Source organism: Phytophthora ramorum (assembly GCF_020800215.1).
Source record: "Phytophthora ramorum isolate Pr-102 chromosome Unknown Phyram_PR-102_s0009, whole genome shotgun sequence".
Taxonomy (NCBI): Eukaryota; Oomycota; class Peronosporomycetes; order Peronosporales; family Peronosporaceae; genus Phytophthora; species Phytophthora ramorum.
Genome location: NW_027150655.1, coordinates 181,289 through 207,205, shown reverse-complemented (window position 1 = coordinate 207,205; position 25,917 = coordinate 181,289). Strand labels below are relative to the sequence as shown.

The 25,917-nt window shown below is 58.4% G+C and overlaps 9 protein-coding genes across 10 annotated transcripts; 3 read left to right on the top strand and 6 right to left on the bottom strand.

Annotated features, from left to right (window-relative positions):
- Window positions 1-3,364: 3,364 nt before the first annotated feature.
- KRP23_9798 (uncharacterized protein) lies at window positions 3,365-4,381 on the bottom strand (the record flags this gene model as incomplete). The annotated part of the gene is made up of 1 exon (XM_067895399.1): window positions 3,365-4,381. The coding sequence occupies one exon, from the start codon at window positions 4,379-4,381 to the stop codon at window positions 3,365-3,367; it is 1,017 nt and encodes a 338-aa protein (XP_067741620.1).
- A 2,154-nt stretch (window positions 4,382-6,535) lies between these two features.
- On the top strand, window positions 6,536-8,903 carry KRP23_9797 (Serine/threonine protein phosphatase 2A 59 kDa regulatory subunit B' gamma isoform; the record flags this gene model as incomplete). 2 transcript variants are annotated; one of them, XM_067895397.1, is made up of 3 exons in its annotated part: window positions 6,536-7,075; window positions 7,148-7,258; window positions 7,332-8,903. In XM_067895397.1, the coding sequence occupies 3 exons, from the start codon at window positions 6,536-6,538 to the stop codon at window positions 8,901-8,903; spliced, it is 2,223 nt and encodes a 740-aa protein (XP_067741618.1). The 2 variants fall into 2 exon arrangements, with proteins under 2 accessions (XP_067741618.1, XP_067741619.1); XM_067895398.1 differs by having other exon boundaries at window positions 7,329-8,903.
- Window positions 8,904-9,443: 540 nt separating this feature from the next.
- On the top strand, window positions 9,444-12,572 carry KRP23_9796 (putative inactive protein kinase; the record flags this gene model as incomplete). The annotated part of the gene is made up of 1 exon (XM_067895396.1): window positions 9,444-12,572. One exon carries the CDS (start codon window positions 9,444-9,446, stop codon window positions 12,570-12,572), a length of 3,129 nt encoding a protein of 1,042 aa, XP_067741617.1.
- An 81-nt stretch (window positions 12,573-12,653) lies between these two features.
- Window positions 12,654-13,583, bottom strand: KRP23_9795 (N-acetylmuramic acid 6-phosphate phosphatase; the record flags this gene model as incomplete). Its single annotated transcript, XM_067895395.1, has 1 exon — window positions 12,654-13,583. One exon carries the CDS (start codon window positions 13,581-13,583, stop codon window positions 12,654-12,656), a length of 930 nt encoding a protein of 309 aa, XP_067741616.1.
- Window positions 13,584-15,847: 2,264 nt separating this feature from the next.
- Window positions 15,848-16,237, top strand: KRP23_9794 (uncharacterized protein; the record flags this gene model as incomplete). Its single annotated transcript, XM_067895393.1, has 1 exon — window positions 15,848-16,237. One exon carries the CDS (start codon window positions 15,848-15,850, stop codon window positions 16,235-16,237), a length of 390 nt encoding a protein of 129 aa, XP_067741615.1.
- A 965-nt stretch (window positions 16,238-17,202) lies between these two features.
- On the bottom strand, window positions 17,203-18,768 carry KRP23_9793 (Pantothenate kinase 2; the record flags this gene model as incomplete). The annotated part of the gene is made up of 3 exons (XM_067895392.1): window positions 17,203-18,084; window positions 18,159-18,261; window positions 18,347-18,768. 3 exons carry the CDS (start codon window positions 18,766-18,768, stop codon window positions 17,203-17,205), a joined length of 1,407 nt encoding a protein of 468 aa, XP_067741614.1.
- A 1,316-nt stretch (window positions 18,769-20,084) lies between these two features.
- On the bottom strand, window positions 20,085-20,477 carry KRP23_9792 (uncharacterized protein; the record flags this gene model as incomplete). The annotated part of the gene is made up of 1 exon (XM_067895391.1): window positions 20,085-20,477. One exon carries the CDS (start codon window positions 20,475-20,477, stop codon window positions 20,085-20,087), a length of 393 nt encoding a protein of 130 aa, XP_067741613.1.
- Window positions 20,478-21,974: 1,497 nt separating this feature from the next.
- Window positions 21,975-23,966, bottom strand: KRP23_9791 (uncharacterized protein; the record flags this gene model as incomplete). Its single annotated transcript, XM_067895390.1, has 2 exons — window positions 21,975-23,768; window positions 23,847-23,966. 2 exons carry the CDS (start codon window positions 23,964-23,966, stop codon window positions 21,975-21,977), a joined length of 1,914 nt encoding a protein of 637 aa, XP_067741612.1.
- Window positions 23,967-24,801: 835 nt separating this feature from the next.
- On the bottom strand, window positions 24,802-25,686 carry KRP23_9790 (50S ribosomal protein L3-2, mitochondrial; the record flags this gene model as incomplete). Its single annotated transcript, XM_067895389.1, has 1 exon — window positions 24,802-25,686. The coding sequence occupies one exon, from the start codon at window positions 25,684-25,686 to the stop codon at window positions 24,802-24,804; it is 885 nt and encodes a 294-aa protein (XP_067741611.1).
- Window positions 25,687-25,917: the final 231 nt, after the last annotated feature.

Sequence of the window (25,917 nt, the reverse complement as noted above, 5' to 3'; positions counted from 1 at the left end):
GCTCTTGGATTACTGAAGCCTTCCACCAGGTTTTTTGACGCTTTATAGGCTGTTCTTCCTGTGAATTTCGTACACTCGAGGCCAGGCGCTTCACATTCTTTCTAGTGTTTACCTGCACCATGTAATGATCGGCCCGTTTTAGTCTACGTTGCTGCTCTTGGATAGCCATCTCGTGATCTTTGTGACTGGCCACCAGGTGCGTCTTCGCGTTTGTAGAGTTGCTGGCTCGACAAAGAGAGTCTTTCCAGGTCTTCGACTCCGTGCACAGCAGACAAATGTGTGTGAACTTCTTGCCCTTGTACGTGAATGCCTCGTCGAGTTGATGAATCAAGTCCCAAATCGGGTCGGTCGAATTCATTGGGGGGGCGTGGGCGATGTGATCCGGGATCCTGTCAGTGGCTTCTTGCTCCTGCTCCTGCTTTTCCCCGCGTTGTGCGAGATCTATCACCGTGGCTGTACTCGACTGTGATATGCCAGAGGTGCTGCTTGGTGTCAGCTCCTGGGAGTCGCTGTCACTGCTGAAGAACTTGGCGACACAGGCACTACTGCAGAATCTGCAGGTAGAGCTTATTAGTACAAACAACAGAGACAAGATGGGGTCACGAACAGCATTACCACCTTTTAGATAGCTCTGCTTTTGTGCAGAGTTCATTGCTGCACAAGTGGTGCACCATACGCCCGCACACGCTGCAAGGAGATGTCTCCGACAAGTCTTCCCAACAGCAGTCAAGCTTCGCGCACCTCATTGTGTGTGTTACAGGGTGGGGAATCGAGAAATAAGCGACCCCAAAAGAAGCGCGAAGGAGGGAGAGGGCGGAGAGCCACTCATTCGCGTGTCCTTTCAAGATCTTGGGCAACTTGAAGTTTGAAAATACTAGTAGTGCTATTAGCACTACTAGTGGCCTTATTTTCCGCTACTAGTCAACTAGCACTACTAGTGGCCCAAACACGACTGCTATAGTAGTAGTAGTACTATTAGTAGTGATAATATCACTACTATCGCTACTACTCTGCGGTCTACTACCAAACCCTGGTTGAGGCAACAACAATCGAGCATTCAAAGTCCGGCGACGTTGCTGTCATGCGAGGGAGGAGACCTCATCAATACGAACATCTAGCCCAAAGCACCACTTTCGCCCTTCGTCAACGGCGCATCACGCCCCTAAACCCAAACTTGAACTTGCGTGGAAAGGCATTATCTACGACTTATGCTGTTTCGCAGAGTCTACAAGTATCGCAGAGGTCAATTCAAGTCAAAGTAGGTAAATATCAAAGTGGATACCTATCCGTTATCGAATTGTATGTTTTCGTGAAGGGTGGCCTCGTGTTTTTCACGGCTGGCTCGGCATAGCGCGCTTCCCATCCGGTCTCACTTGCGCTTTTCCTTTGATGCTGCCCGGAGCGAGCGACATACTAGCGCCGTCGGCTTGAGGTTCTTGGCTGAAGCAGGAGAACAGAACAAGGGGCTCAGCGCGCGGACGTTTCAGCAGGTCTGTAAATACAGCTACCGGCAGCAGGCACAGCCAAGGGTAGCCTATCAGGCACCACAGCAGCAGTCACGATGGTGGGCGTGGCCATGAACTTCTACGACGACCAGGGGCGCCAGGACCTGACGCCCACCGAGGGTAACCGCACGTACGCCATCATCGTGTGCATCTTCGCGTCGCTGGGCGGCATCTTCTTCGGCTACGACCAGGGCGTGACGGGCGGCGTGCTGGTCATGGAGTCCTTCCTCAACGACTTTTGCGTGGGCTGGCACGGCCAGACCATGACGGACTGCACGCGCGCCACGGCCGAGCTGCCGCAGCGCTGGGTGGACTACACGCTTTGGTACAACATGACGTACAACATCGGCTGCATGGTGGGCGCCATCATCGGCGGCTGGATCGCCGACAAGTTCGGCCGCCGCCTCACCATTTTCCAGGCTGGTTCGCTCTTTTGTCTGGGTACGTCGTGGCTCGCCTTCTGCCCCAGTCAGGCGCACGGCTCACTGCTCGTCGCGCGGTTCATTCAGGGCATGGGTGTCGGCAACTCTTCGTTTTCGCTTCCGCTCTTCGGGGCGGAGATGGCCCCCAAGGAGCTGCGCGGCTTCCTCTCGGGCTTTATGCAGATGACAGTCGTCACAGGACTACTGTCTGCGAACATTGTAAACCAGATCATCGAGAACCACGAGCGAGGCTGGCGAATCACTAACGGAGTTGCCATGGCGGCGCCCATCGTTGTCATGCTCGGCATTTTCTTCGTTCCTGAGAGCCCTCGATGGACCTACCTCCATAAGGGCAAGGACGCGGCGTCCGCGGTACTCAAACAGCTGAGACAGACACGGAAAATCGGACGCGAGCTACGAGCCATTGGTGCGCAGATCGCGAGGGAAGGACAACCAGGAGGGTACAAGGAGCTCATGGAGCCGTCGGTGCTCAAGCGTGTGATCATCGCCATGCTGCTCCAGGTGCTGCAGCAAGGCACAGGAATCAACCCCGTCTTCACTTACGGTGGTCTCATTTTCAAGGATGTCGTGGGTGATGGTATTTTGTCGGTGCTCATCCTATCGATTGTGAATTTCTTGAGCACCATTCCAGCAATGAGGTGGGTGGACACGTACGGCCGCCGGCAGTTATTGCTGATCGGCGCTGTTGGCATGGTGATTGGTCACCTGGTGTCCGCCATCCTGTTCACTCTTGGTTGTGACGGCAACACCGAGAACGCAGGATGTACGAAGTCGGCGGGGTACGCTATAATCGTGTCCACGTCCTTCTTCGTCTTCAACTTTGCCATTTCGTGGGGGCCCGTGTGCTGGATCTACCCAGCAGAAATCTTCCCACTCAACGTGCGATCCATGGCGGTGTCGCTTTCCACCATGGCTAATTGGCTCATGGGCGTGGTCATGACGTGGGTGGTCAAGCTCTTTCCGTCCCTGAACATCAACGGCGTGTTCTTTTTGTTCTCTGGCACTTGCATCGTCAGCGGCGTGTTCGTGTACTACTTGTGTCCGGAGACCACGGGCATTTTACTGGAGGAGATTGAGTCTCTCTTCAACGGCAGCGCGCGTCACAAGAACTCACCAAAGGAAGTGCAGGAGACGCCGTTCCAGTCCATGCAGAGCTACCGCGTACCGGTATGAACTAGTCTGCCACTATTATCTATGCGGGCGCCTCGTGCTGCCTCTTGTAAGCTTCCAGTGTAAATACCTATTAACATAGTGTGCTTTTCCCAGCCGTCTCGCGACCGCGTTGCAGCGTTATCTGGTCCGAACGAAAGTCTGGTGCGACTTCCATCGAAATGAGTCACTGGCTCGGTCGACTCAAATCGGAAGCAGAGGGTCCGGAAAACAGAAGCAGTGATTTCAAAAAGTCTATTGGGTCGTCTAGCTTAGAATGAAGGCGAGTGTCATCGGCCGCGGCGGTGTCACCGGAATGAAGCAGTCTTGCTTGCTTGGGTGCTCGCTCACTGGGGTGTGCCGTGTTGGTGAGCGGTCGTAGCAGTTGTTCGTTATCCTAGATCCGGTGGTGTCTCCCTCCGCCTTCACATCGGAAAAGTTCGAGTGGACCATCGGACTCAAAAGCGCTTCGACGCAATGAAGGTTGGGGATCGCGTCCAGCAGACCGGCTACAGCGTCGACGTCCACGCTTATAAAAGACAAGTCGCTTGCACCGAACAGCGCCGAGGTGTGGAAGCGGTACGTGCAGTTGTACGCGACTTCCCTTGCCAGTAGTCGAGAGCTGAGGTGCTTGTTGTACCGGATGACTGGGAAAAGCTCTTCGAGGATAGCCGGGTGATACTGGGCGTACAGCCGCCCGTGAGCCACGACGATTCTACTGTCATTGCAGCCTTGGATCTCGACCGATTCCAGCTTGAATACTAGCGGCGTCGAGGTGTTCTGATGCCGGGCAATAAAGTGCTCGGACTGCGACGAACAGAGCTGCAATCGCTCGAGAGCGTGCACGCATTCCGCTGACCGAATCTCGTCCGAGCCCCCCGCCATCCGACTGGCGGCAGGCGAGGCTGCATCTTCATCTATTGACGCCCAGCGCTCGTGGAGACGGACCAAGCCTTCGTACACGACCTGCGTCGCCGCCCGCACTTCATCGAGGCTTACACATGGATGCTGCTGCGGCAGGAGCTGGCGCAGTTCCAGCAACCGCTGCAGCTCGTGGACCTCGCCCTGCAGTCGCTGCACGTCTCGCTCGAGCTGCTCTTCGTACTCGCGGTATTTCTGGCGGTAGAACTTGCCGCGCTCGCTGTTGTTCATACGCGGCAGCTTGGTCTTGGAGATGACGCGCATCCTGCGGCCGCCGCCGCGCATGAGCACCGCTGTGTCTGTGGGTGGCGTGCCGGGCGCCGACTCAAGCGAAAACCTCTCTGCCTTTACAATGGACGCCATGGAGCTGGGAAGTTGGGGAATGATGAAAACTGGAGACAACGGGCAGCTGCCAGTACTGCGCTCGCCACCACTGCAGGAATGCGACGAAGCAGAACGCGGCGGCCGTTGGCTATGGGATGAGGACGATGTCCGCTTGCGCTGAAACCGCCGTCGGTATCTTTCGAAATGAACGTGTTCTCGCTGGTTTTTTGTGGCGGGGCTTTGGCGGTGACTCACCGAGACTGTTCTTGTCTGACGGATAGGGAGCTGGCGAGGCTGAGCGGAGAGCGCCATGTGCTCACGGTGGCAAGACTTCTTGCCAAAGCGCAGCTATACATGTAAATGGAGATCGCCAACAGCGCCCCAAGGGCGATGGCACAACACTTCAAAAAGTTCGTGGGCCGCGTGGCGCTGTGCTTGCGCCGTTTCACGAATGAGCGGTCTACGAATATTTGCCGCTGTTTTAGGCGCCTTGGCGAGGTTCTTGACGAAAGCATCGAGACGCTGCCAGCTCGGTCTCATTGTTCGCAACGACCGGCTACCATGGGACTAGGAGCTGCCGTCTTATCGCCCTCAAAACCGGGCGAACAATGGCCATTTGGATGAATCAAATTAGCATTGACATCAGATTCGCAGGCGCGCCATAAGGCACACGGCGAAGATAGCTTCTCGCGGCAAGCGCTAAATGCTGGGTTGTCCTGGGAAAGAGCAGGCGTAGCCAAAATATGCGTGTTCCTCCCCTGCACTTCCGGCATTGCTATTTCAAGCAAACACGCTCTACGAACAGGCTGAAAAACAATCCTCGTCGGGCTTTTGGTTTGGTTTCACGAAAGCGACTGAAACACGTCGCGAATGTACGGCGCATTCGTTTTCGGCAGAGAAACTGACCTCGCACGGAGTTCTCCGATTTCGGCTTTTGTCGTTCGTCCCGAGTGCCATGGAACGTCATGTTTCACTCGGCTTGATAATAGCGACTCGCTACACGCCTTGCTAATAGCGCCACGGTATTTCTCCACCTGGACGATAGAAATGTCGACTGTGTACGAACAACGGCCGCGTGAGGAACTGCATGCCCCCCCCCGCCGCTGCAAGAACCAATCGGCGTAAGTGTGTAGCCTTGACTTACACCGGTTTTAAGACGTCGATGTGGTAAGCGCATCACGCAAGCGAGCTCTGTTGGAGTGAACTATCGCATCGACTGGCATAAGCAGCAAAACTGCGTATTAGCCTTCTCCCTTTTCGTTAGTCGGCAGGGCGGCAGCGTGGTGCAAGTCTACACATCCTCTGCAAGCAACATGAAGTCGATCGAGTGGTGCAGCTTGATCTCGCACATGCAGAGCTTGTGCACCTTGGAGCAGCGCGGCTCCTCGTCCTCGTCACTGGTGCTGGCCGTCGCCGGCACGCTCTTGCCTCTCAATTCGAGGTGGAACGGGCACACCGGGGAGCACTAACGCAGTCCGGCACCTTATGCTGCATCGCAATAGCGCATGCTCGCTGCGCACACCGTACACGCAGTAACCTGAACATGCTGCCGTCAGAGCTGCCTCCGACTCGGCTCTCTCCTACTGGTCCCTGCAGTCGACTGCAACAGCGGATCCAGTCGCCAGTACTTCAGTATTTCGCGACCGGCTCGCCCCCGTGACGACTTGCCCGCAGAGCGAAGCACAGTGCCGCTGCCGCTGCTGAGCAGCCTGCTCGTCCTGCGCTCACCGGTCGATGCAACGACCAGCGCCGAGCGCGACTTGGCCAACGAGCAGACGCCTGCGCACTTGGTCTCAGTATGGTGGCAGGGGTCGGGGTGTCCATGTGGTGTGTTGCACACACCGTCCGTTTTCTGGTCGTTGTCGCAGGGTACCTCGCGGAAAGTAATCTTCTTTTTCTGTTCCAATCCGCGTCTTTCCTTCGATCACGGTTAGCAGCACGTTTCTTCTAGACCATACAAGGAGCCATATGCGGGACGTCGGCTCCAGCCTAACCAAAAAGGAGTCAGTCGAGGGGCCTTTTGCAGAACTAGACACGCGAGATCCCGAAAATTCAACAAATTCAATACACACCCCCATCGTGTACCGCAGTCATACGACACCGCGCTCTGCCGGAAGAGAGAGCGAGGCCAAAGAGTCCAGAGTCCTCCCTCAGTGCCGCCCCCCTCTCCGACAGCCAGGAACGAACGTCGCCATGGCGCAGCGCGGGGACAAGGGCGCCAAGGGCGAGAAGAACGGCTTCTTCCGCAAGATGTACTCGTCCATCGGTAGCTCGTCGCGGCAGTTGGGCGCCAAGAGCCACGACAAGGGCCAGCGCAGCGACAGCACGAGCAGCGGCACGAGCAGCGGCTACAACCAGGGCAGTCCTAGCGATGGCGCCACCACCGGCAGCGGCCACGGCAACGGCGGTGGCCTGCAGAGCTTCGTTAAGCACCACAGCTTCAACGGCCACATGCCCTTCAGCAGGGACGACCCGCGGGCCGCGGCGGGGGACCCGCACCAGAGCCTGCTGTCCAAGCGCCCGAGCCTCATCGTGCCCTTCTCCAACCAGCAGCAGCTGGGCAACGGCGCGGCCGCCAACCCGGCGGACGGCGTGCAGAGCTATCTGGACGACTTCCAGGCGCCCATCTCCAAGTCTGGCGTGCTCATTAAACAGGCCAACCACTTCAAGACGTGGAAGAAGCGCCTCATGGTGCTCAAGGGCCACTCACTCTTCTACTACGTGTCTGGAACGGTAGGATTGGGGGTTAAATGCTTATAGAGGGGATGTGTACATAGATTGATTGTGTGTGTGTGTGTTGTGCAGTCTGGGGAGGACTCGTATCCTCGCGGCGTCATCCCTCTACAAGGCGTCAAGATCACGCCGGTCGACTCGGCGCGGTTTAAGCGACAAAACTGCTTTGAGATCTGCCACCCGGTGCGTTTAGATGCTGTAGACGACGGAATATATTCGGCTGCTGACAGTGTGCTGCGTTATGTTTCCCAAGCAGGGATATCGTCCGATCTACCTGATGGCCAAGAGCGAGGCAGACCTGAGCGTCTGGATGAGCAGCTTGACGTCCGCCGCGATGCCAACGACAGCCGACCGGAAAATGCTGCTGGTGACAGAACCGCTAGAGTCGCTTTTCAACACGCCAGCGCTGGAGGATGCAGTGCCGTACAAGCGGACCTTCTACTTTCGTCAGAAGGTTGCGTTCTGCATGCCTCGAAAGGAGGACTCAGGGTACACGGCGGTGGAGCTCTTCGATCTGAATGAGAAGCGGTTGACGACGCTGTGCGACCTAAACAATTACTGCGACTCGTTCCCGATGATCCTGGACGACCCGCAGCTTTTCGTGGAGCTGCTGCACGTAGTAGGGTGCTACATTTTCCGGCCATTCCCTCAGCTGCAGTCGACATCACCCGGCAACATTTTTGTGGAAGAACCGAGCCCGGAAGAGGCGAGTATGCTAGAGAACCCGATGGATAAATACTCAGAGTACACGACGGAGGAGCAGCTGTGGGGACTGCTCTCGGCCTGCTACGACCTGCTGCTGAAGGCAATCGAGCACATTGACAAGTTAGAGAAACACGTGCGCAAGGAGTTTTTCCCCCTGCGGTTTGTCGCGCAGCTGGTCAATCTGTTCAAGACGCCTTCGTTCAAGGAGCGGCAGGTACTGAAGGGAGTGCTTCATCGACTGTACTATAAACTCACGCAGCGGCGATCGGCCATTCGCAAGGAAATTGCCAACACCTTCTACGAGTATATTTATGAGACGTCGAACCACTACGGCGTGGCGGAACTGCTGGAAATCCTTGGTAGCATCGTCAACGGCTTCGCGTGCCCGATCAAACAGGAACACGTGGTGCTGCTGGAGAAAGCGCTGATTCCACTGCACTCTACGCCCGCCTTCATCTCGTACCACCAGCAACTTGCGTACTGCATGATCCAGTACGTATCCAAGGACCACACGCTTTTCACGGCGATTGTCCGCGGCTTGCTGAAGTACTGGCCGGTGGGTAACTCGTTCAAGGAGGTAATTTTCATCGTGGAGTTCGAGGAAATGCTCGAGCACGTGTTGGCGGAGGCAGATTTTGACTCAATTGCGCCAAAACTCGCTCGGAGGCTTGGCCAGTGCATGGTCAGCGACCAGTTCCAGGTAGCAGAGCGCGCAATTTCGTGCTGGAGTTCCCCGGCGTGCTTGCGCATCATGAACGAGTACGAAAAGTTGGGGCAGTGCATGTTCGACGTGATCAAGCCGTTCTTGCAGCGGTCGGTAGCAGGGCACTGGAACACGCTGATTCAGCAGAAGGCGCAAGAAACGTACACCATGTACTACAACATGGGCTACGATAGCGACGACGTTGTAACGACGCCGTCGGCACTTGTCTCGGACGGGAAAATATTGGATAGCAGCGCCAAGACGGAGGAGTCGGACGCGGACGAGGACGCCAACAATTCTAGCGAAGCGAACTTGTCGATGGCAGTTCGGTTGTCAGCATCAAACGCAGTAGAGTCATTAGACGTGGTGCTGTCGGACGAGGAAGACGACGATGACGACGACAAGCCGGACGCGTCCTAGAGAGCAGTGGCGGATGGATGGATGACGCATTGCGATAGAGAAAGCCAGGTCAGCTAGGCAACCAGGGCAGGGCACGCCACCCCAGCCATACTCTTAACGCGCTCCCGATCGACCCGGCAGCAGCTACGGTACACAGAACAAAAGCACAGAAAATCAAAACAGGTAAATGGATGGCGGATGGGAACTAGGTGGTGGACGACGGAGCACCGAAGCGGCGGATGAAGGCGCGGGAGGCAGGGTGGATGGATGGATGAGTTTGAAGTTTTGGCTATTATTTGAAGTACACAGTCAGATAACAGGGACTGGCACGACCGCGCCAGCGTCAGGAGGAAACGATGGGGCAGGCGAGCGAGGCACGAGGGGGGCGGCGCTGTTGTTCGTCTCCGTCTCGTTTCGCCGCGCCAGTCATGTCAATAAAACTACTCATTCGTCAACCATAGCAAAGCGTTCTCAGCCCTCACTCACGCTAGTCGCCATCGTTATCTGAGACCACCCCTCCCTACCGCACACCGAAATCCGACACGTAGCCACAACGAGTCCATGACGCGGCTGCTGCTGCTGCTGCTTCTCCTGATGCTGCAGCCGGTGGTGCTGGCCCTGGAGGTGGCCGTAGCCGACGTCACGTCTCGGAAATTGCTGACGGATCGTGCGTGGTTCAGCCAGGTGGCGCAGGTTCCTCGCCACGTGTCCGACGACTCCGTGGCCTGCGTGGCGGTGAGCGATCCGCTGCGTCCTGGACTGACAGTCGAGGGCTACGAGCTGGTGGAGCGCTCGGGGCTGCTGGGAGTGTGCAAGCACCAGCAGACACAGCAGACGCAGTGGCCCATGCAGACGAGAGACAAGATGGAGGTCGTGCCGTGGAGCACGATGACATCGGACCAAGACACAGATCGCACGCATTCGGCGCCTGTGTGTCCGCTGCCTGGGGCAGCCACAGCTTCACTAGCGCAACGGGTTCCTGCTCCACCTTTGCCTCCGCCGGAGTCTACAGGGGGTGAAGAAGGCTTCGGAGACCATAGCAGCAGGCAAGGCCCCGTGCTCGAGTATCAGTACGTGACGGAGGAATCGGAACGGATCTACGTGAATGCTCATTACCGGCTCAAGAAGAAGTTTGACGCTGGATCTCACGGAGAAGTGTGGAGGGCCACCCGACGACATGAAAGCAATGGACGAGAAGAGCATTTCGTGCTCAAGAGACTCTTCCTAGAGCTAGGAGAGAGCATGGCGCAGATGGGTCTTCGCGAAGCACATTTCGGAGCACTGCTACATGGGGAACGCCACGTCGCGCGGTTTGTGGAGTACTTCTTCCGGCCGTCGAGAATGGTGGAGAGTGAGGAGGAACGTTCGCACCCTCGAACGACGCCGGAGCTTTGGCTTGTCTTCTACGACGAAGGCAAGTCGCTGCGGCAGTATCTGTACGAGAAGCTAGAAGTCGTGTATGGAGCTGGCGGACAGGGCGACACCGGTGCCGGGGTCGTATTGCAACCATCGCGTTTTTGGGAGAAGCTTCGTACTGATGCCCGCGGAGAAAATGTGCTGAGGGAGATCGTACGTCAACTGCTCCAGGCTTTGGCAGCTCTACATGCGCGGGGTATCACGCACCGCGACATCAAGCCGTCCAACATCTTGGTATCGATTCCGCCTTCGTCCTCAGCCTCCGCAACGCCACCCATGCCGCTCGTTAAGCTAGCAGACTTCGGCTCTGCTGTGGACGACTACACGCTCCATAACTTGTACGCTGCCAGTGGTGGCAACGATGCCTCCGCCTCGTCCGGCGGCCCCTCTCAAGCCGAGGAAACTCGCGAATACCAACCTCCGGAGGTACTATTCAGCGACAACGGCCAGCCGTACGATTATTCGGCCCCCGAGGCTTACGATCTCTGGTCTGTGGGTGTTGTCTTCTTGGAAATGGTGTTGGGCTCCCCACAAGTGTTTCTGATCTCACCTCGCGAAAGAGCCAAACTGGACGTGGTTCTTGATGCTCAGCAACGTCGTCACCGCCACAGACGCGGAAAACACGACAGTGAGGAAGCCGCCAAGTCCGGATGGCGAACCAAGGCCTACTTGTTGCACGTGCTTACTCAAGAGTTCTGCATTTTCCAGCCAGCACCACGACAGCTTCGCTCGTTGTGGGACAAGTACGCGCTAGTGAGCGAGAGCTGCCATTTCGGCCGCTTCAACCAAACCGTTGTGGAGCGCGATCCATTGAAGCGCGGGCTCGAGGATTCCTGGGGGTTAGACCTAATGTGGCGATTGCTTCAGTGGCATCCGTCAGAACGCATTACAGCTCAGGACGCTCTTCAACACGCATACTTTCGCGGACCATACGTGTGCAAGGAGTCTGGTCGCCGATTCGCAACACACCAGGAACTACTGCTTCATGAACGCTATCTCGAAGCACAACGTGCGCGAGAAAGTATCTTTGCTTCCGTGGTTCGAGCCAAATACGAGCTGCCAGACCACTTTACCTGTCCCCACTGCGGTCGAGAGTTTTCCACAGCTCAAAGCTGCGAACAGCATGCTCATGCTCGTCGTCATGATTCTCACTCCAGCTTCTGTGCATTTGAAGCCCCACTTATCTCGGCTGCGATTCGGACCGAGTCGCATCCTTCATATGTGCAGTCACTACCAATGCAGCATCCGTCGGTGGGCATTGCACTTTTCCAAGGACGCAAGAAGTACATGGAAGATTTTGTATTGGTGCTCACGGAGCAGCAACTACACGAGAGGCGGGGTGTTGAGGCTGAAGGATATGTTACTCAGGCGTCGGAAGCACTCGGGTTTGATCTTTACGCCGTGGTGGATGGACATTTAGGCTCTGCAGCGGCCACCTTTGTCGTGAATAACCTTCCTCGCGTGTTGTGCCGCCATTTCGCTGCTATCCCAAAGACGAACGAGTATTCATCGGAACCCGATGCTGACCAAGCAGTAGGTGTGTCTGCTGAGCGTGGTCTTGCTGAAAAGTTTGCGCTACGCCAGACTTTCCTGGAAATGCATGAAAGCTTTCTCCAGTCACTTGATGACATGGAGAGTATTGACGAACTGGAGTTGGAGACAAATGCTGACACGTACACCAACGGCACTGCAGCAATTGGCGAGTATTTTTCTGGGTGCACCCTGACGGTGGTGCTGCACTTTCGTCGGGAGAAACGGGTTGTTAGTGCGAACGTGGGCGACTCGCGTGCATTAGCTTGGATGCCGGACGCGTCAGAGTTGGAAAGTGAAGGCCGCCAGGATGAGGTTGCGGCCAATGTAGTGCCGCTGAGCATGGACCACTGGCCGAATGACCCTAACGAGCGTTCGCGTATCGAATCGAGCGGAGGATTCGTCAATTTTTCCGGTCTGTGGAGAGTGGTTGGCCAGCTTGCAGTCTCGCGCAGTTTAGGCGATCGCCATTTGCGCAAGTACGTGACCGCGGAGCCATCCGTCTTCCACTCGGTGCTTGGTGAACGTTCTTCTGGTGCGTTTCTTGTCGTTGCCAGTGACGGACTGTGGGAAACCATGAACAACGAGGACGTGGTGCGCTTCATCGCGGAGAAGCACCGGAGGGCAGCAACTCGGCACAATGGCGATGGATCGCTAAATAACCTAGCGACCGAACTGCTCACGGAGGGATACGTTCGCGGGAGCCTTGACAACATGGCTGTCGTGCTCGTGGAGCTGCCATAGCAGCATCGCAGGACGACGCCGTTCATAGACAGCTGAAGCAGGTATTTATTGAGGGCCCAATGCTAAGAGAAACTACCTGCTCTATTTGGCGTCGCCAAAGCGCTGGGCCTGCTGGCCGAACTGGAAGAGCACCTTGATGATCCGGTCAATTGACGGCACGAGCACGTCGGCGTCTTCGGCCAGGTCATCGAGCGACGACGCGCCGCCGAGCACGCCAATGGACAAGCCGCAGCCCGCGTTCTTCCCGAGCAGCATATCTGTGGACGTGTCCCCCACCATGATGGTGTTGTGCGGCTGGACGTTGAGCTGCTGACAGATGGTCCAGATCTGCTCGCCCGCCGGTTTGGCGGGGAGTCCGTCGTCTCCGCAGGCAAGTGCGTCCACCATGTGCGAGACGCCCAAGTGCTCGAGCGTGTCGATCGTGGGCTGGCGGTCGTCCGTGGTGCACACGGCGATCTTCATGTCCATTTTCTTGATGGTGCGGAAGAGCGCGGGGATGTTGGCGAGCGGCCGGCTCGTGAGCACGGGATCGGGCATGCTCCAGCACTGCTGGATGACCTCGTCGGCCTTGGACTGGCGCATGCCCTCGGCCACCAGGACGCGCACCGCGAGCTTGTAGAGCTCGCCCATGGGTGTGCAGCACAGCGCGCCCTTGGACTTGATGGAGCGGCTGATCCAGTCGTAGCCCATGGCGGCGAACAGCTTCTCGCGCACGGGCAGGCCCGTCGTCATCTCGACGTTCCAGGCCTGCGACTCGACCCAGCCGCCCCACATGAGCGTGAAGTCGATGAGCGTGCCATCCTTGTCGAAGACAACGAGACCGGGGCTGCACCGCGGGCCGCGCGTAGCTTCGGCCTGTGCGATGGTGGAGGCGCTTTCGGCCGCGGTGCTCTTGTGGCGCTGTCCGAGGATCGGGGAGACACTCTCGGCCGCAGCAGAGGCCGTGAGGGCGTGCAGGTGGCGGGCCGAGATCGTGGCGGCTGGGCGGAGGCGACGCAGAGCGGAGTTCATGGCGCTTGAAGGGAGGAGGAAGCAGGAATGCAACGGACAGCTTGTCAGCCGTTACATTTTGATGCACGAACGGATCCTTTGTCTTGATTTCAGTATGGGTGTGAGTGTGTGGGCCACATTTGGCGTGTTGTGGCGCTCTGCAACAAGTGTCTCGGTTTGACTTGCGGTTGTAAGGAGAGGGGGCACTTTCCGCCGAATGCAGATGGTGCTGGGATGCGACATGTAGCCACATGTTTTGGCAATTTCGACGATGGCCTCATGCAATGCTTTCGAGCGCTCTCGAGAATCTCGATTCGAGATCCCAGCGCTTCCTCCCCCAGCTCCTACCTGGATATCTGTCGCCTTACGGGAATGCATTCCAGGAAAGGTGGGTACTATAATATCCCGAGTTCGTGGCCAGATCGATCAGGACGAGCTGCGTCGCAATCGTCAGCATGGGCTTGTGCGATCCGCAACGAGAGATGAAGTGATCGATGTGAATCAGGCGATTCTGCACCTCACGCTGGCTGTGATCGTATGCTTGGCGATGGATTGCCCCCGATCGCTTGCAGCACATCGAGCTCCGGATGCCAAATTTGCACTGGGTATGCAATCCATATCCAGTGCATATTATGGATACGGCTCGCTGTTTGACTCTCAGGCTGGCGACAAAGTCGATCGTCCCTACGGAGCCTTTCCAGTGAAAGGCCTTCAGCAATTCTTCACTGAAGGCAGGAATACTACTGCTGCTGAGGACAACCCTGCCGCTCCGTCACTACATGTGCTAAGCTTACCTGAGCCCGACCGCATCTGTAATGCCGCACGCAGGGCGAGCAAGCCCAGCTGCGGGATTATTAATCTGCTCTACGATGATTACGATTCGCCCACCACGCGCCCGCCACACCGCGGCTGCCCTCTTCAACGTACGAAAGCGATTGCCGCTGCTGGTCCTTGCCGTCGTGAATCTCAAAAATCCAGCAGCAGCAATTCGTGGTCTTCACCGGAAAGTCAAGTGCGGAAGTACGGTGTAGAAGAAAGGGGAATATAAAGCGACGATGGAGCCTTCATCATTTTTCTTCTCGGTGCTGGCGCGCGTTGAGAAATACACACGTAGCCTACAGAGGCCTGGCAGCCACGGTGTTGAGCGATCCTCAGCCACGCATCATAGGTCAAGCTAGGCAACTAAAAAAAGCAAGATGAAATGAGCAAAACAAAAAGCAACTTTTAGGCCGAAACACTCGCCACCTAACCCGTGTCGCACTAAAACTCATCATTTGCAGCGTTGCCTGTGGCAGGCAGGCAAACACCGGCCGGCAGCAGGATATAATAGCACCACAGTCTGCTGCTGCCGGCTGCAAGGCTATCACGCGCTGTGCCTGATGGTGGTCGTATCTCCAGCCCCGAAGCCAGGTGCTTCTTGCAAGTTGCGCGGGGCGATCCTATCCTTCCTTTGGGAAGCGCAACCCGAGAAACGGACGGATGAGGCGTCGAAGGAGATGCACAACGCCGGCAAAGTAAAGTATCCGAAGGAAGGAGTGGGTGGCGCCGCTGTCATATCCCGCGGAGCGATCTTCGATGGGGTGCCCCCCAACTGTGCTCGTGGCTGCAAAAGCAAAAATAAGGCCGGGGGTTCTGGTCGGCAACGCCTTCCTTTTTCGCAGATGTGCCGGCGAGGGAAGCAAGTTGCCGCGAGCGAGCGGGGCCAACGCATGGGATAGGGCTTCCAATTTGATGACACACGATGGCACCCCTTCGCGAGCGTTGCACTGCGTACGTCGAGTGATGATGTGCGGGCGGGGCTCGTCTGCGCGTCTTCGATTCGGAATGGATCCACTCGGCGACGGATGGGCGCGCGGGGACGAGAGCCGGGCGCCGACAATAGAATTTTTTTTCTTACACCCGCCACGTTTCACCAGAGCCTGTCTGAGTTGCACCAGACGCTGCTCCCCGTTTTTCAGCATCGCGGCCTGGTGCGACGGCAAGCCAAGATTTCCAGCGCCAGCCGTTGGCCGCCCCCTTCTCTGCCAGGCACGGTGAGTTCCCCCGAAAACACCATCGGCGCGATTTGTCCAACGTCGCTTTGAAGAAGAGGGCAGAAGCGCAGCAGGATCTGGACGCGAGCGACCAGAAGAGCCACAAAAAACAGCAAGCACGGCGACACGCTGGCGACGGCAACCTGCCTGCAACGAACGGCCCAGGCTCACATTCCGATTCGCACCGTTGGCAGCAGCAGCAGCAGCCACACCACCCACCACGCCGCACTCGGACAACGAAACTCCGAGACCATGCCCGCGCCCGCGACAACCACAGCGCCCCCCAGCCCCCAGACGCCCCTGTCAGTGCAGCGGCCCGCGCTGTCGCCGCGCAAGCGCAAGTTCAGTGACGCCGTCGAGGCCGCGTCCCCCACGTCGCTGGACCAGGAGGTGGCCAGCAGTAGCAGCAGCAGCAGCTCGAAGCTCGAGATCTCGCCCAAGAAGAAGGCTCGCGCCGAGGAGCGCAGCAGCGGCGATCTGAGCAAGTGGGAGAGCCACGTGGTGGCCAGCATCGCCAGCGCGCTGGACTTGGGCTGCATGGACGACAAGGACGAGGCCTGCGAGCCCCTCGCGTTCTGCGCGGCACCCGCGGGCGACCTCGCGGCCGACGAGCTGGAGATCCTGCGCCACTTCCTGGCATGAGCGGCAGATAGACCCACCCCACGCCCAGCTCGTTCTTGCAGACTACGGTGCAAGCCACAGCAGCAGCAGGCAGCCGGTTCGTTGACCGGGTTGCAGATTGCGTGCCACCAAGGCAGCAGCAAGGCTGCAATGCAAATACGTTGCAGCAGCAGCGGCCCCATCACCACCACTACACATTGCAACAAACGCGAACAAGGTGCAGCGCCACAGGGCAGCAGCACATTGATCCGCCATCCGCCAGTCAGCCTGGTAGGCGAGTGCAGTAGTTGAGGATCGTAGTGCAAATAGCGATCGGATAAGCGGCCAAGAAGCGCGCCGGTGTAAAAGTCCTATTTAACCGAGTTTTTTGCAGCACACGCACCTAGGCGTTGTAACTTGCGACCCGATGAGCTGCGTGATGATAGCCTTCCAGACTGGGTGAGCCGCGCTGCTGCTTACAGATGCGTGCGAAGCTTCGCAGCTGCCCTGCGGTTGTTGCACCCGGCAGCACCCATCCATCCATCGGTGCGGCCCCGATCCAAGAGCTGAGCTCGTTGCTCGCACATCGCTTGTTTGCAAGTTGCAGACGGCAACGGCGACAGGCCGGCGACGGACAACTTCTACGTCGCAGCTCGCCGCGTCGTGGCCACTTCAACCTCGGCGCGGCGTCGACCCCCCGCTCCCGTCTCGGTTCCCAGCTGGGGCGCGCTTGACGGGGGCGGAGGCCTCCCATTCAGTGCGTCAGTGCGAGCCGTCGCACTCGAGCAAGCACACTCGGACCTTCCACGAGGACGCGCTTTTCCTGCGTACATTGCTCGATTCCTATCGCCAAACGACTACACGAACGGCCCTGCTCGGCGCCGCCGCAGCTCGTCCGACGTGGCCTGCAACTTGCAGAGCAAGACACCCATCGCAAGCACAGCAGCCGAGCAACTCTCTTTTCAAAAATGTAGAGGCGGAAGGCGGCAGGCATCTCGCTCTATTGCTTAATAGTGCTGTTCTTTTGCATGGTCGTCTCCGCTGCTCCCACTGCTCTGCTCTGCTTCTGCCTCGCTGCTATTCTCTTGCTCCACCTCCGTTTCGCTGACTACCGGCGACTCAAGCACCGAGTTGAAGCGCTGGAGGAAAGTCCCGAGAGCCCCGAAGAAACCCTCGTGGTGGAAGAACTGCGCCTGCATCTCGCCCTTGGACCAAAAGCTGATGGCGTAGGCCAGTTGCCGGCACGCCAACTCGTTACGCCGCAGAAAATTTCCTGAGAAGTATATACGCTTGGTCTCGACGCGCCGTGCGTTCAAGAAGGCCAACTGACCCAGGTTCTGCGTGATCATGAAGAGCAGCGAGCGCGCAAGATCGGCATCTCGCGGCGGGTGCGGCAGGTGCCTAGCACCAGCCTTGCCGAAGCTGCTAGCCACCGTGTCTGGTTTGAGGTGGAACTGCTCATAGCCGGCGGTGCCGTAGATGTCGCCCACAGTCATGTCCACCTCGTTCGAGTCGCCCTCGACGCTGGCGTCCATCGCCTCATCGAAGTTCCGCAGCTTCGAGAGGGCACGACACAGGCCCAGGAAGGTGCCGCCACCCAGACTCGTACCGGAGACGCGCTCGTACTGTGACTCGCCTGTGATCTTCAGAATACTGACACCCGAGCCAATGTTCACGAGCAGGAAAGGGTAGAGTTCGTTCTTGTCCGGCTTCGGCAGCAGCTTCTTCGTAGCGCTTCCCAGTCCACGTGTATCTGGAATCACATCCACGAAGGTATAGCACTCGTTGGGGGCGTGCCGCAGCACGAAGTTGAGTCCTTGGATGAGTGCATCCATCTCGTCGGCTTTCTCGAGCTCGATACCAAGGCGCGACTCGAACAGCGGCGAAAACTGCAGCATGACACAAATCCAACATGGTGAGCAAGCTCACACGCCCCCAACAACCTGGCAACTACCGCACGCACCTTGAAGGCGCCACCGCCAGTGCACGCGATCTTCTTAATGTATCGGTGGAAGAATCGGCGACGGACGAAGTCTGTGACCTCGTCCATTGTTGCCGTCTGGAAACTGCAGACACAAACAGCCACATCCTCCACTCAGTATCTACTGCCCTTTTCACTCTATCTCCCCCCCCCCCCCCCCCTCCACGCACTTTATAAAGTGGATGGTGCCGCCCAACTCGGGCACGAACATCTGCAGCCGCTCCTCTCGCTGGGCTTCGTCCGAGCTGTGGAGACTCATGAGGAAGTCGTCGATGAGCGGCAGGCTGCCTTCCACGCGCCGTCGCTCGCTGGACGTGAGCGGGTCGGATCGGTTGAGCTGGCGCTCCATCTGGCGGCGCTGGACCGCCGCCGCGCCGTCCGCCGACTGGAAGTAGACCATCTTGGCCAGCGTGCCGCCGATGTCGAGCCCGAAGAGGCGGCCGCAGTCCGCCGACTTGGCATTCAGGATGTGCAGGTGGAAGCGGCGCAGCTTCCGGCGGCGCGCGATGATGAGCCCCGCAACACACGACGCGCCGAACAGGAACACGCGCGTCCAGAAGACCTCGCTGTGGCGCCCTCGAGGCGGCAACATGTCAGTGAATTGGGTTACGCCGGGTTACCCAAAACAAAATCGCATTTAAACGCGAGATCCCGGTACCGGTTTGGGCGTACTTGTACCCGAGGTCACGGAACGAAACTCTTTGACTCCCACTCTTCGCCTAGCCCTTTCGTTCGGTCTCTCGTCCCCAACTAGGGGACGATAGTCGGCCGGTCATATCTTCTTACGCCAGTTCAAGCGTGATAAAAACACGTGGACCACTTCGGGAGGATCCGCTCGTCAGAATCATCAGAATCATAGGCGTCCAGTCGACGACTGAACAGACGAGACGGCCAATTAATCAGATCAGCGACACCGGTTCAACTTGGGGATGGACCTCATCTGCGATGGGGCGGGAAGTACTGGTGGCTGGCAAGGGTTGCCATTGCTGTCTTATTCCCTTCAGTGCTTCGTGTTACGGCTGCTGTGCTTCGCCAGTTGTTGCAGGCCACGTCGGACGAGCTGCGGCGGCGCCGAGCAGGGCCGTTCGTGTAGTCGTTTGGCGATAGGAATCGAGCAATGTACGCAGGAAAAGCGCGTCCTCGTGGAAGGTCCGAGTGTGCTTGCTCGAGTGCGACGGCTCGCACTGACGCACTGAATGGGAGGCCTCCGCCCCCGTCAAGCGCGCCCCAGCTGGGAACCGAGACGGGAGCGGGGGGTCGACGCCGCGCCGAGGTTGAAGTGGCCACGACGCGGCGAGCTGCGACGTAGAAGTTGTCCGTCGCCGGCCTGTCGCCGTTGCCGTCTGCAACTTGCAAACAAGCGATGTGCGAGCAACGAGCTCAGCTCTTGGATCGGGGCCGCACCGATGGATGGATGGGTGCTGCCGGGTGCAACAACCGCAGGGCAGCTGCGAAGCTTCGCACGCATCTGTAAGCAGCAGCGCGGCTCACCCAGTCTGGAAGGCTATCATCACGCAGCTCATCGGGTCGCAAGTTACAACGCCTAGGTGCGTGTGCTGCAAAAAACTCGGTTAAATAGGACTTTTACACCGGCGCGCTTCTTGGCCGCTTATCCGATCGCTATTTGCACTACGATCCTCAACTACTGCACTCGCCTACCAGGCTGACTGGCGGATGGCGGATCAATGTGCTGCTGCCCTGTGGCGCTGCACCTTGTTCGCGTTTGTTGCAATGTGTAGTGGTGGTGATGGGGCCGCTGCTGCTGCAACGTATTTGCATTGCAGCCTTGCTGCTGCCTTGGTGGCACGCAATCTGCAACCCGGTCAACGAACCGGCTGCCTGCTGCTGCTGTGGCTTGCACCGTAGTCTGCAAGAACGAGCTGGGCGTGGGGTGGGTCTATCTGCCGCTCATGCCAGGAAGTGGCGCAGGATCTCCAGCTCGTCGGCCGCGAGGTCGCCCGCGGGTGCCGCGCAGAACGCGAGGGGCTCGCAGGCCTCGTCCTTGTCGTCCATGCAGCCCAAGTCCAGCGCGCTGGCGATGCTGGCCACCACGTGGCTCTCCCACTTGCTCAGATCGCCGCTGCTGCGCTCCTCGGCGCGAGCCTTCTTCTTGGGCGAGATCTCGAGCTTCGAGCTGCTGCTGCTGCTGCTACTGCTGGCCACCTCCTGGTCCAGCGACGTGGGGGACGCGGCCTCGACGGTGTCACTGAACTTGCGCTTGCGCGGCGACAGCGCGGGCCGCTGCACTGACAGGGGCGTCTGGGGGCTGGGGGGCGCTGTGGTTGTCGCGGGCGCGGGCATGGTCTCGGAGTTTCGTTGTCCGAGTGCGGCGTGGTGGGTGGTGTGGCTGCTGCTGCTGCTGCCAACGGTGCGAATCGGAATGTGAGCCTGGGCCGTTCGTTGCAGGCAGGTTGCCGTCGCCAGCGTGTCGCCGTGCTTGCTGTTTTTTGTGGCTCTTCTGGTCGCTCGCGTCCAGATCCTGCTGCGCTTCTGCCCTCTTCTTCAAAGCGACGTTGGACAAATCGCGCCGATGGTGTTTTCGGGGGAACTCACCGTGCCTGGCAGAGAAGGGGGCGGCCAACGGCTGGCGCTGGAAATCTTGGCTTGCCGTCGCACCAGGCCGCGATGCTGAAAAACGGGGAGCAGCGCCTGGTGCAACTCAGACAGGCTCTGGTGAAACGTGGCGGGTGTAAGAAAAAAAATTCTATTGTCGGCGCCCGGCTCTCGTCCCCGCGCGCCCATCCGTCGCCGAGTGGATCCATTCCGAATCGAAGACGCGCAGACGAGCCCCGCCCGCACATCATCACTCGACGTACGCAGTGCAACGCTCGCGAAGGGGTGCCATCGTGTGTCATCAAATTGGAAGCCCTATCCCATGCGTTGGCCCCGCTCGCTCGCGGCAACTTGCTTCCCTCGCCGGCACATCTGCGAAAAAGGAAGGCGTTGCCGACCAGAACCCCCAGCCTTATTTTTGCTTTTGCAGCCACGAGCACAGTTGGGGGGCACCCCATCGAAGATCGCTCCGCGGGATATGACAGCGGCGCCACCCACTCCTTCCTTCGGATACTTTACTTTGCCGGCGTTGTGCATCTCCTTCGACGCCTCATCCGTCCGTTTCTCGGGTTGCGCTTCCCAAAGGAAGGATAGGATCGCCCCGCGCAACTTGCAAGAAGCACCTGGCTTCGGGGCTGGAGATACGACCACCATCAGGCACAGCGCGTGATAGCCTTGCAGCCGGCAGCAGCAGACTGTGGTGCTATTATATCCTGCTGCCGGCCGGTGTTTGCCTGCCTGCCACAGGCAACGCTGTAAAATTTGTTGTAGCGCACGATCTTACCCGCCACGCACTGCACTTCAGTCCGCACGGCTTCAACCGTCAGCAACGCTGTACAGTAGATGTAACAAGTCCCGCACGCAGACGGGCCGCTCATTCGATTAAGCCAAGTGTAACGAACGGACTCCGGAAGAGAGCATCGCACCGTCGCCACGCTTTGCGCGCTGATTCCCTCGTTTTCTCCGCCACCCTCGCATGACATGCAGCATGTCGCGGCGGGCCACTTTCGCACTCGACTTTCCGTCGTGCTGCCGCGTCATCGAATCTGCGGCGAAGTGCTGCTGGATTTTGGACAACTGACTGCAATCACGACAACTGACTGCAATCACTTTCGACCGTTAAGTTGTGTGTGGAGGACGCCTCTCCTCGCAGGTGGACAGTCTACAGACGGGACACGCTACCGTAAACGACCGGGAAAGCAATCACGGCCCGTCCCATGGTCTAGCATTGGTCAGATTCCTGGATCAGGAACTGGTTGTGTCTGTGAGCGGGGCCCTCCGCACGTGGCTCAGCATCCGCGTCGCGAGCTGGTGCGCCGCTCGCGTCTGACCCGCCAGCTCCGCCGTAGAGTGCGCGCGCGCCTGCCACTCGTCCTCTAGCGTCTGCAACTGATCCACAGAGAGATTCACCGCCTCCTTGCGGTCGGGGATACAACGAGCCAGACGCTCGGTGGCCGCGCGCACACTCTTGGTCAGCGCCGCAAATTCAAGCCACGCCTGGTCTAGAGACTCCAAGGGCTGCTCGCTGTTGGCGGCCTGCTGCGCCGTAGGCATCCCGTAGTGTCGAGTGGATGGGCTGCTTGCGTCTTCACTGTCCGCGTCCTCACTGTTGTTGTTGTTTGCGGCAAGCGCCCGGCGCTTCTCGAGCTCCTTTTCGCGCCTCGCAACGGCGCGTTCGCGTAGCAGCACCGATAGGCTGTCCTCCTCCTGTGCTGTCGGCAGCCGAGACGGGCTCTTCGCCAAGTCGATAGAGCTGCTAGACGATGACTGCAGCGAGCTGCTGCTGGCATTGCCAGCCAGACCGCGTTTCGCGTGCGTCTTCAGCGGTGATTCTTGACCTGTGTAGACAGCGCTGAAACCAGCGGCACGGAGCTCTTTTCTCACCTTGGACTCAGTGCCCGCCACGAGTGATCTCACCAGTGCGTCCTGGGGCCGCTGCGACGACAGCAGCCCACGTCGAGCTTCCGTGCGTCGAGTGACGTCCCACCACCTGCGCGCCACAAGGTACACGATTGCCCCGGTCGGCATGGCTAGTGTAGCCGGGGTAGCGGAGGGCTCCACTTGATGTGCACGATAAATGGCAATGAACTCGCCGTGCCCTCTGGTGTCGCTGAAAGTGCCGCCTCGGTGACCCACACTCACTGGGAGATGGCACTTGCTGCGCACCTGGGCCAGCAACTTTGCGAACGGGGTGTCCTTCGCCACGTCCGGCACCACATGCAGAGGCTGCAGTACCGAGCTGCTGCCAGGCTGGTAAACTCGAAAGTGCAGCGAGAGCGTCTTGCCACGCCCAGATTGCAGCCGATACCGCGCCAGACACTCGCTCGCGGTCTTGGCGATCTGTGCGCTCAGTGTGCCCAGCGAGACCGCCTCAATGGCAGCCATATTGCCAGTCGAAACCCCGCAGAAAACTTCAAGCAGCGGGCCCTGCAGATCCTCGAGCAACAGCTCGGGCGGGTGGCGTCGTCGCTGCAGTGCATCGACGTCTGCTCGAGCACATACCTCGTTCAGCAGCTCGCGTACGAGCGCGCTTAAAAGCGTAGTGGCGTTGTAGGACAGTGTGAAGGCCGGGTGCACGCACTTGAGCACCATGGCGAAGTCCACCTCGGAGAACGGATCGTCTTCACGCTTCTGCCATTCAGACCGGGTGCGTTCATGACGCCGGATCAGCTCTTCCTCTGCCTGGGCTCTTCGTCCACGTCGTCCGCTGTCTCCTTGTCCTTCCTCGTGCTCGTATTGTGGAGGTGCTGAATCGTCCAGGAGGTGTTTGGCCTCACGGCTTGCAATGAGCTTCCGCTCGTAGAGCGCACGAGAGGTGGCGTCATCGAGGAAGAACTCTAATGCCATTCGAGCACTGTCCACGCGCTGCAGCAATTCGGCCAGCTCTGGGTGACTGCGAAGGGCTACTTGCAGATGAAACACGGTGATCTTGGTGTCTGGCGGCCCTGTTCGAGCCTCTGAGAGCTGCTTGATGGCAACTGTGAACAATGCATCGCAAAACCCCTCCACTGTCGCTGTGCAACAAACTGCTGCCTCTGGCTGAAGCCATGGCACTAGGTTAGCTACCCTTTTCAAGGTCAACAGTTTCATTCCTCAGGGAAGACTCGCACAACTCACATCAACAAGCAGCTCCAGCCCCTTGGAAAGTGTGTCTCGGAGTGGCTGGAAGTCGAGAGCTAGCCCTTTGCGCAGAGCCTTCTTGCGCCGCTCCAGGTCAAGAGAAGTCCTGGCAGGCATACTACCGCATCAGACTTGGTCTCTTTATCTGTGGAGGTAGTGGCAGACATAGACCTTCCTGCAAATAGTTTTTTAGCAACCCAGAAGCAACCAACTTTAGACTAGTTCGTATTGAGGCCGGTCTAGTGCTGAGGAGGAAGGAGTAGGGCCTCGGCGTATTGCAATTTGCAACGCACTGGTGGATGGCGAACACAAACCGAAGCTACATGTAATCGCTAATTTGAAGACAACTTTGACGGGGCTCCGAGGCAGCAACCAAGGAAGGACCTTATAGCGTACTACGGTGACGTGGGCTCTGACCTTTTCGTTTTCCTGTGCTTCGATGTGAACAGCATGAGACGACACGAAAGGCTGAACAGCGTTGCAGGCTTTGAAAGACACACGAACGGATGCAGAGTATTATCAAGACGGGTGTGGAAAACTACCTAGCACATGAGGCAAGGCTCAAAGTTAAACTCATCAATACCTGTACTCTTCGAGCCTAGATTGGCAAGGGAGTAAAGTGCTAGGCTATCTTTCTCGTCGCCAAACATATCTGCAAAACTACTTAGTGTATCCAGCATCAAAGGTTTGTTGTCCACAGTCAAGAGGCAGTACGCAGTCGACTGGACACTGTAGTGAGCTTCCTTCTCTTCTGCAAGTAGCTCACACAAGCTCCTTTGCACAGGAAGAACGCCAAAGGCATCGGTGTGAAATTGGAGCAACGACACAGTTAGCAGCCAGGGCATGACGTATCATACAACCACTGCACACGAAAGATGGCAAAAAACAACGCTTGATTTCACAGACCGCAAGACTCCACTCTTCTCACGTTGCTTGACGCTTCTGCGGGTCTCTAGTTCTCGTCGTAGTGGTACGGGTCATTGTCGCCGTGCGGCGCCATAATCTCCGACGGCAGGGCCTCGCTCTCCGACGCCACAAACGTCGGGTACGGGAGCTCCGCCGCCGGCTTCTTCTTGCGAGCATCCGTCACTCGGACGATACCGCCGTTGTTGCCTGGCACGCTGCCCTTGACGTAGATGAGGTTGCGGTCCACGTCGATCTTAGCGATCCACAGGTTGTCACGCGTGACGCGGTTGCCGCCCATACGACCAGGCATCTTCTTGCCCTTGAACACCTTGCCGGGGTCCTGGCACTGACCGGTGGAACCCATGTGGCGGTGCGTCTTGGAGTTACCGTGCGAGGCCGGCTGTCCGGCGAAGTTGTGCAGCTTCATGACTCCCTGGAAGCCCTTTCCCTTGCTGGTCCCGCATACGTCCACGAACTGGCCGGCGTTGAAGTGTAGCGCCGAGAGCGTCGTGCCCAGCGGCAGAAGCGCGTCCTCGGACACGCGGAACTCTTGCAGCTGGCGCTTGGCGGGCACGCCGGCCTTGGCCAGGTGGCCCAGCACGGGCTTGCTCACGTTTTTGGGCTTGCGTAGCCCCACGCCGAGCTGGAGCGCGTTGAATCCGTGGCGGTCGGCCGTCTTCACCTGCGTCACCTGGCACTCCTCCACCTGCAGCACGGTGCAGTTGTGGCGGTAACCGAAGTGGTCCCACACGGGCATCATGCCAATCTTGACAGCCAGCAGCCCCGTGCGCTTCTTCTCGGATGACCACGCGACCTCCGACACAGCCGCGGTGGCCGCGGCGGGCGCAGCAGCTGTCGACATCGAGGAAGTCTGCAGAAGCGCCTTGCTGCCGACGCGCACGAGCGCACTTGATCCGCGCCACATGCTCATTAGGTCCCTACTGCGCGATAATGGGCGAGGGGCTCCAGCGGTCGCCAGCCACAGATGGGCGAACCCACCGACAAGCTCATTTTGAACCAATCATCGTACTCCGAGAGGTCGCATTGGCTGAAAATACGGTGCAGTAAAGTGATCCCATCTCACGTCTATTCTATACTTGGCTTCACAGTTTCCCTTGGAGCGCAAAGCTCGACGCGGTGATCTCTCGCGGTGTCTCGGCGC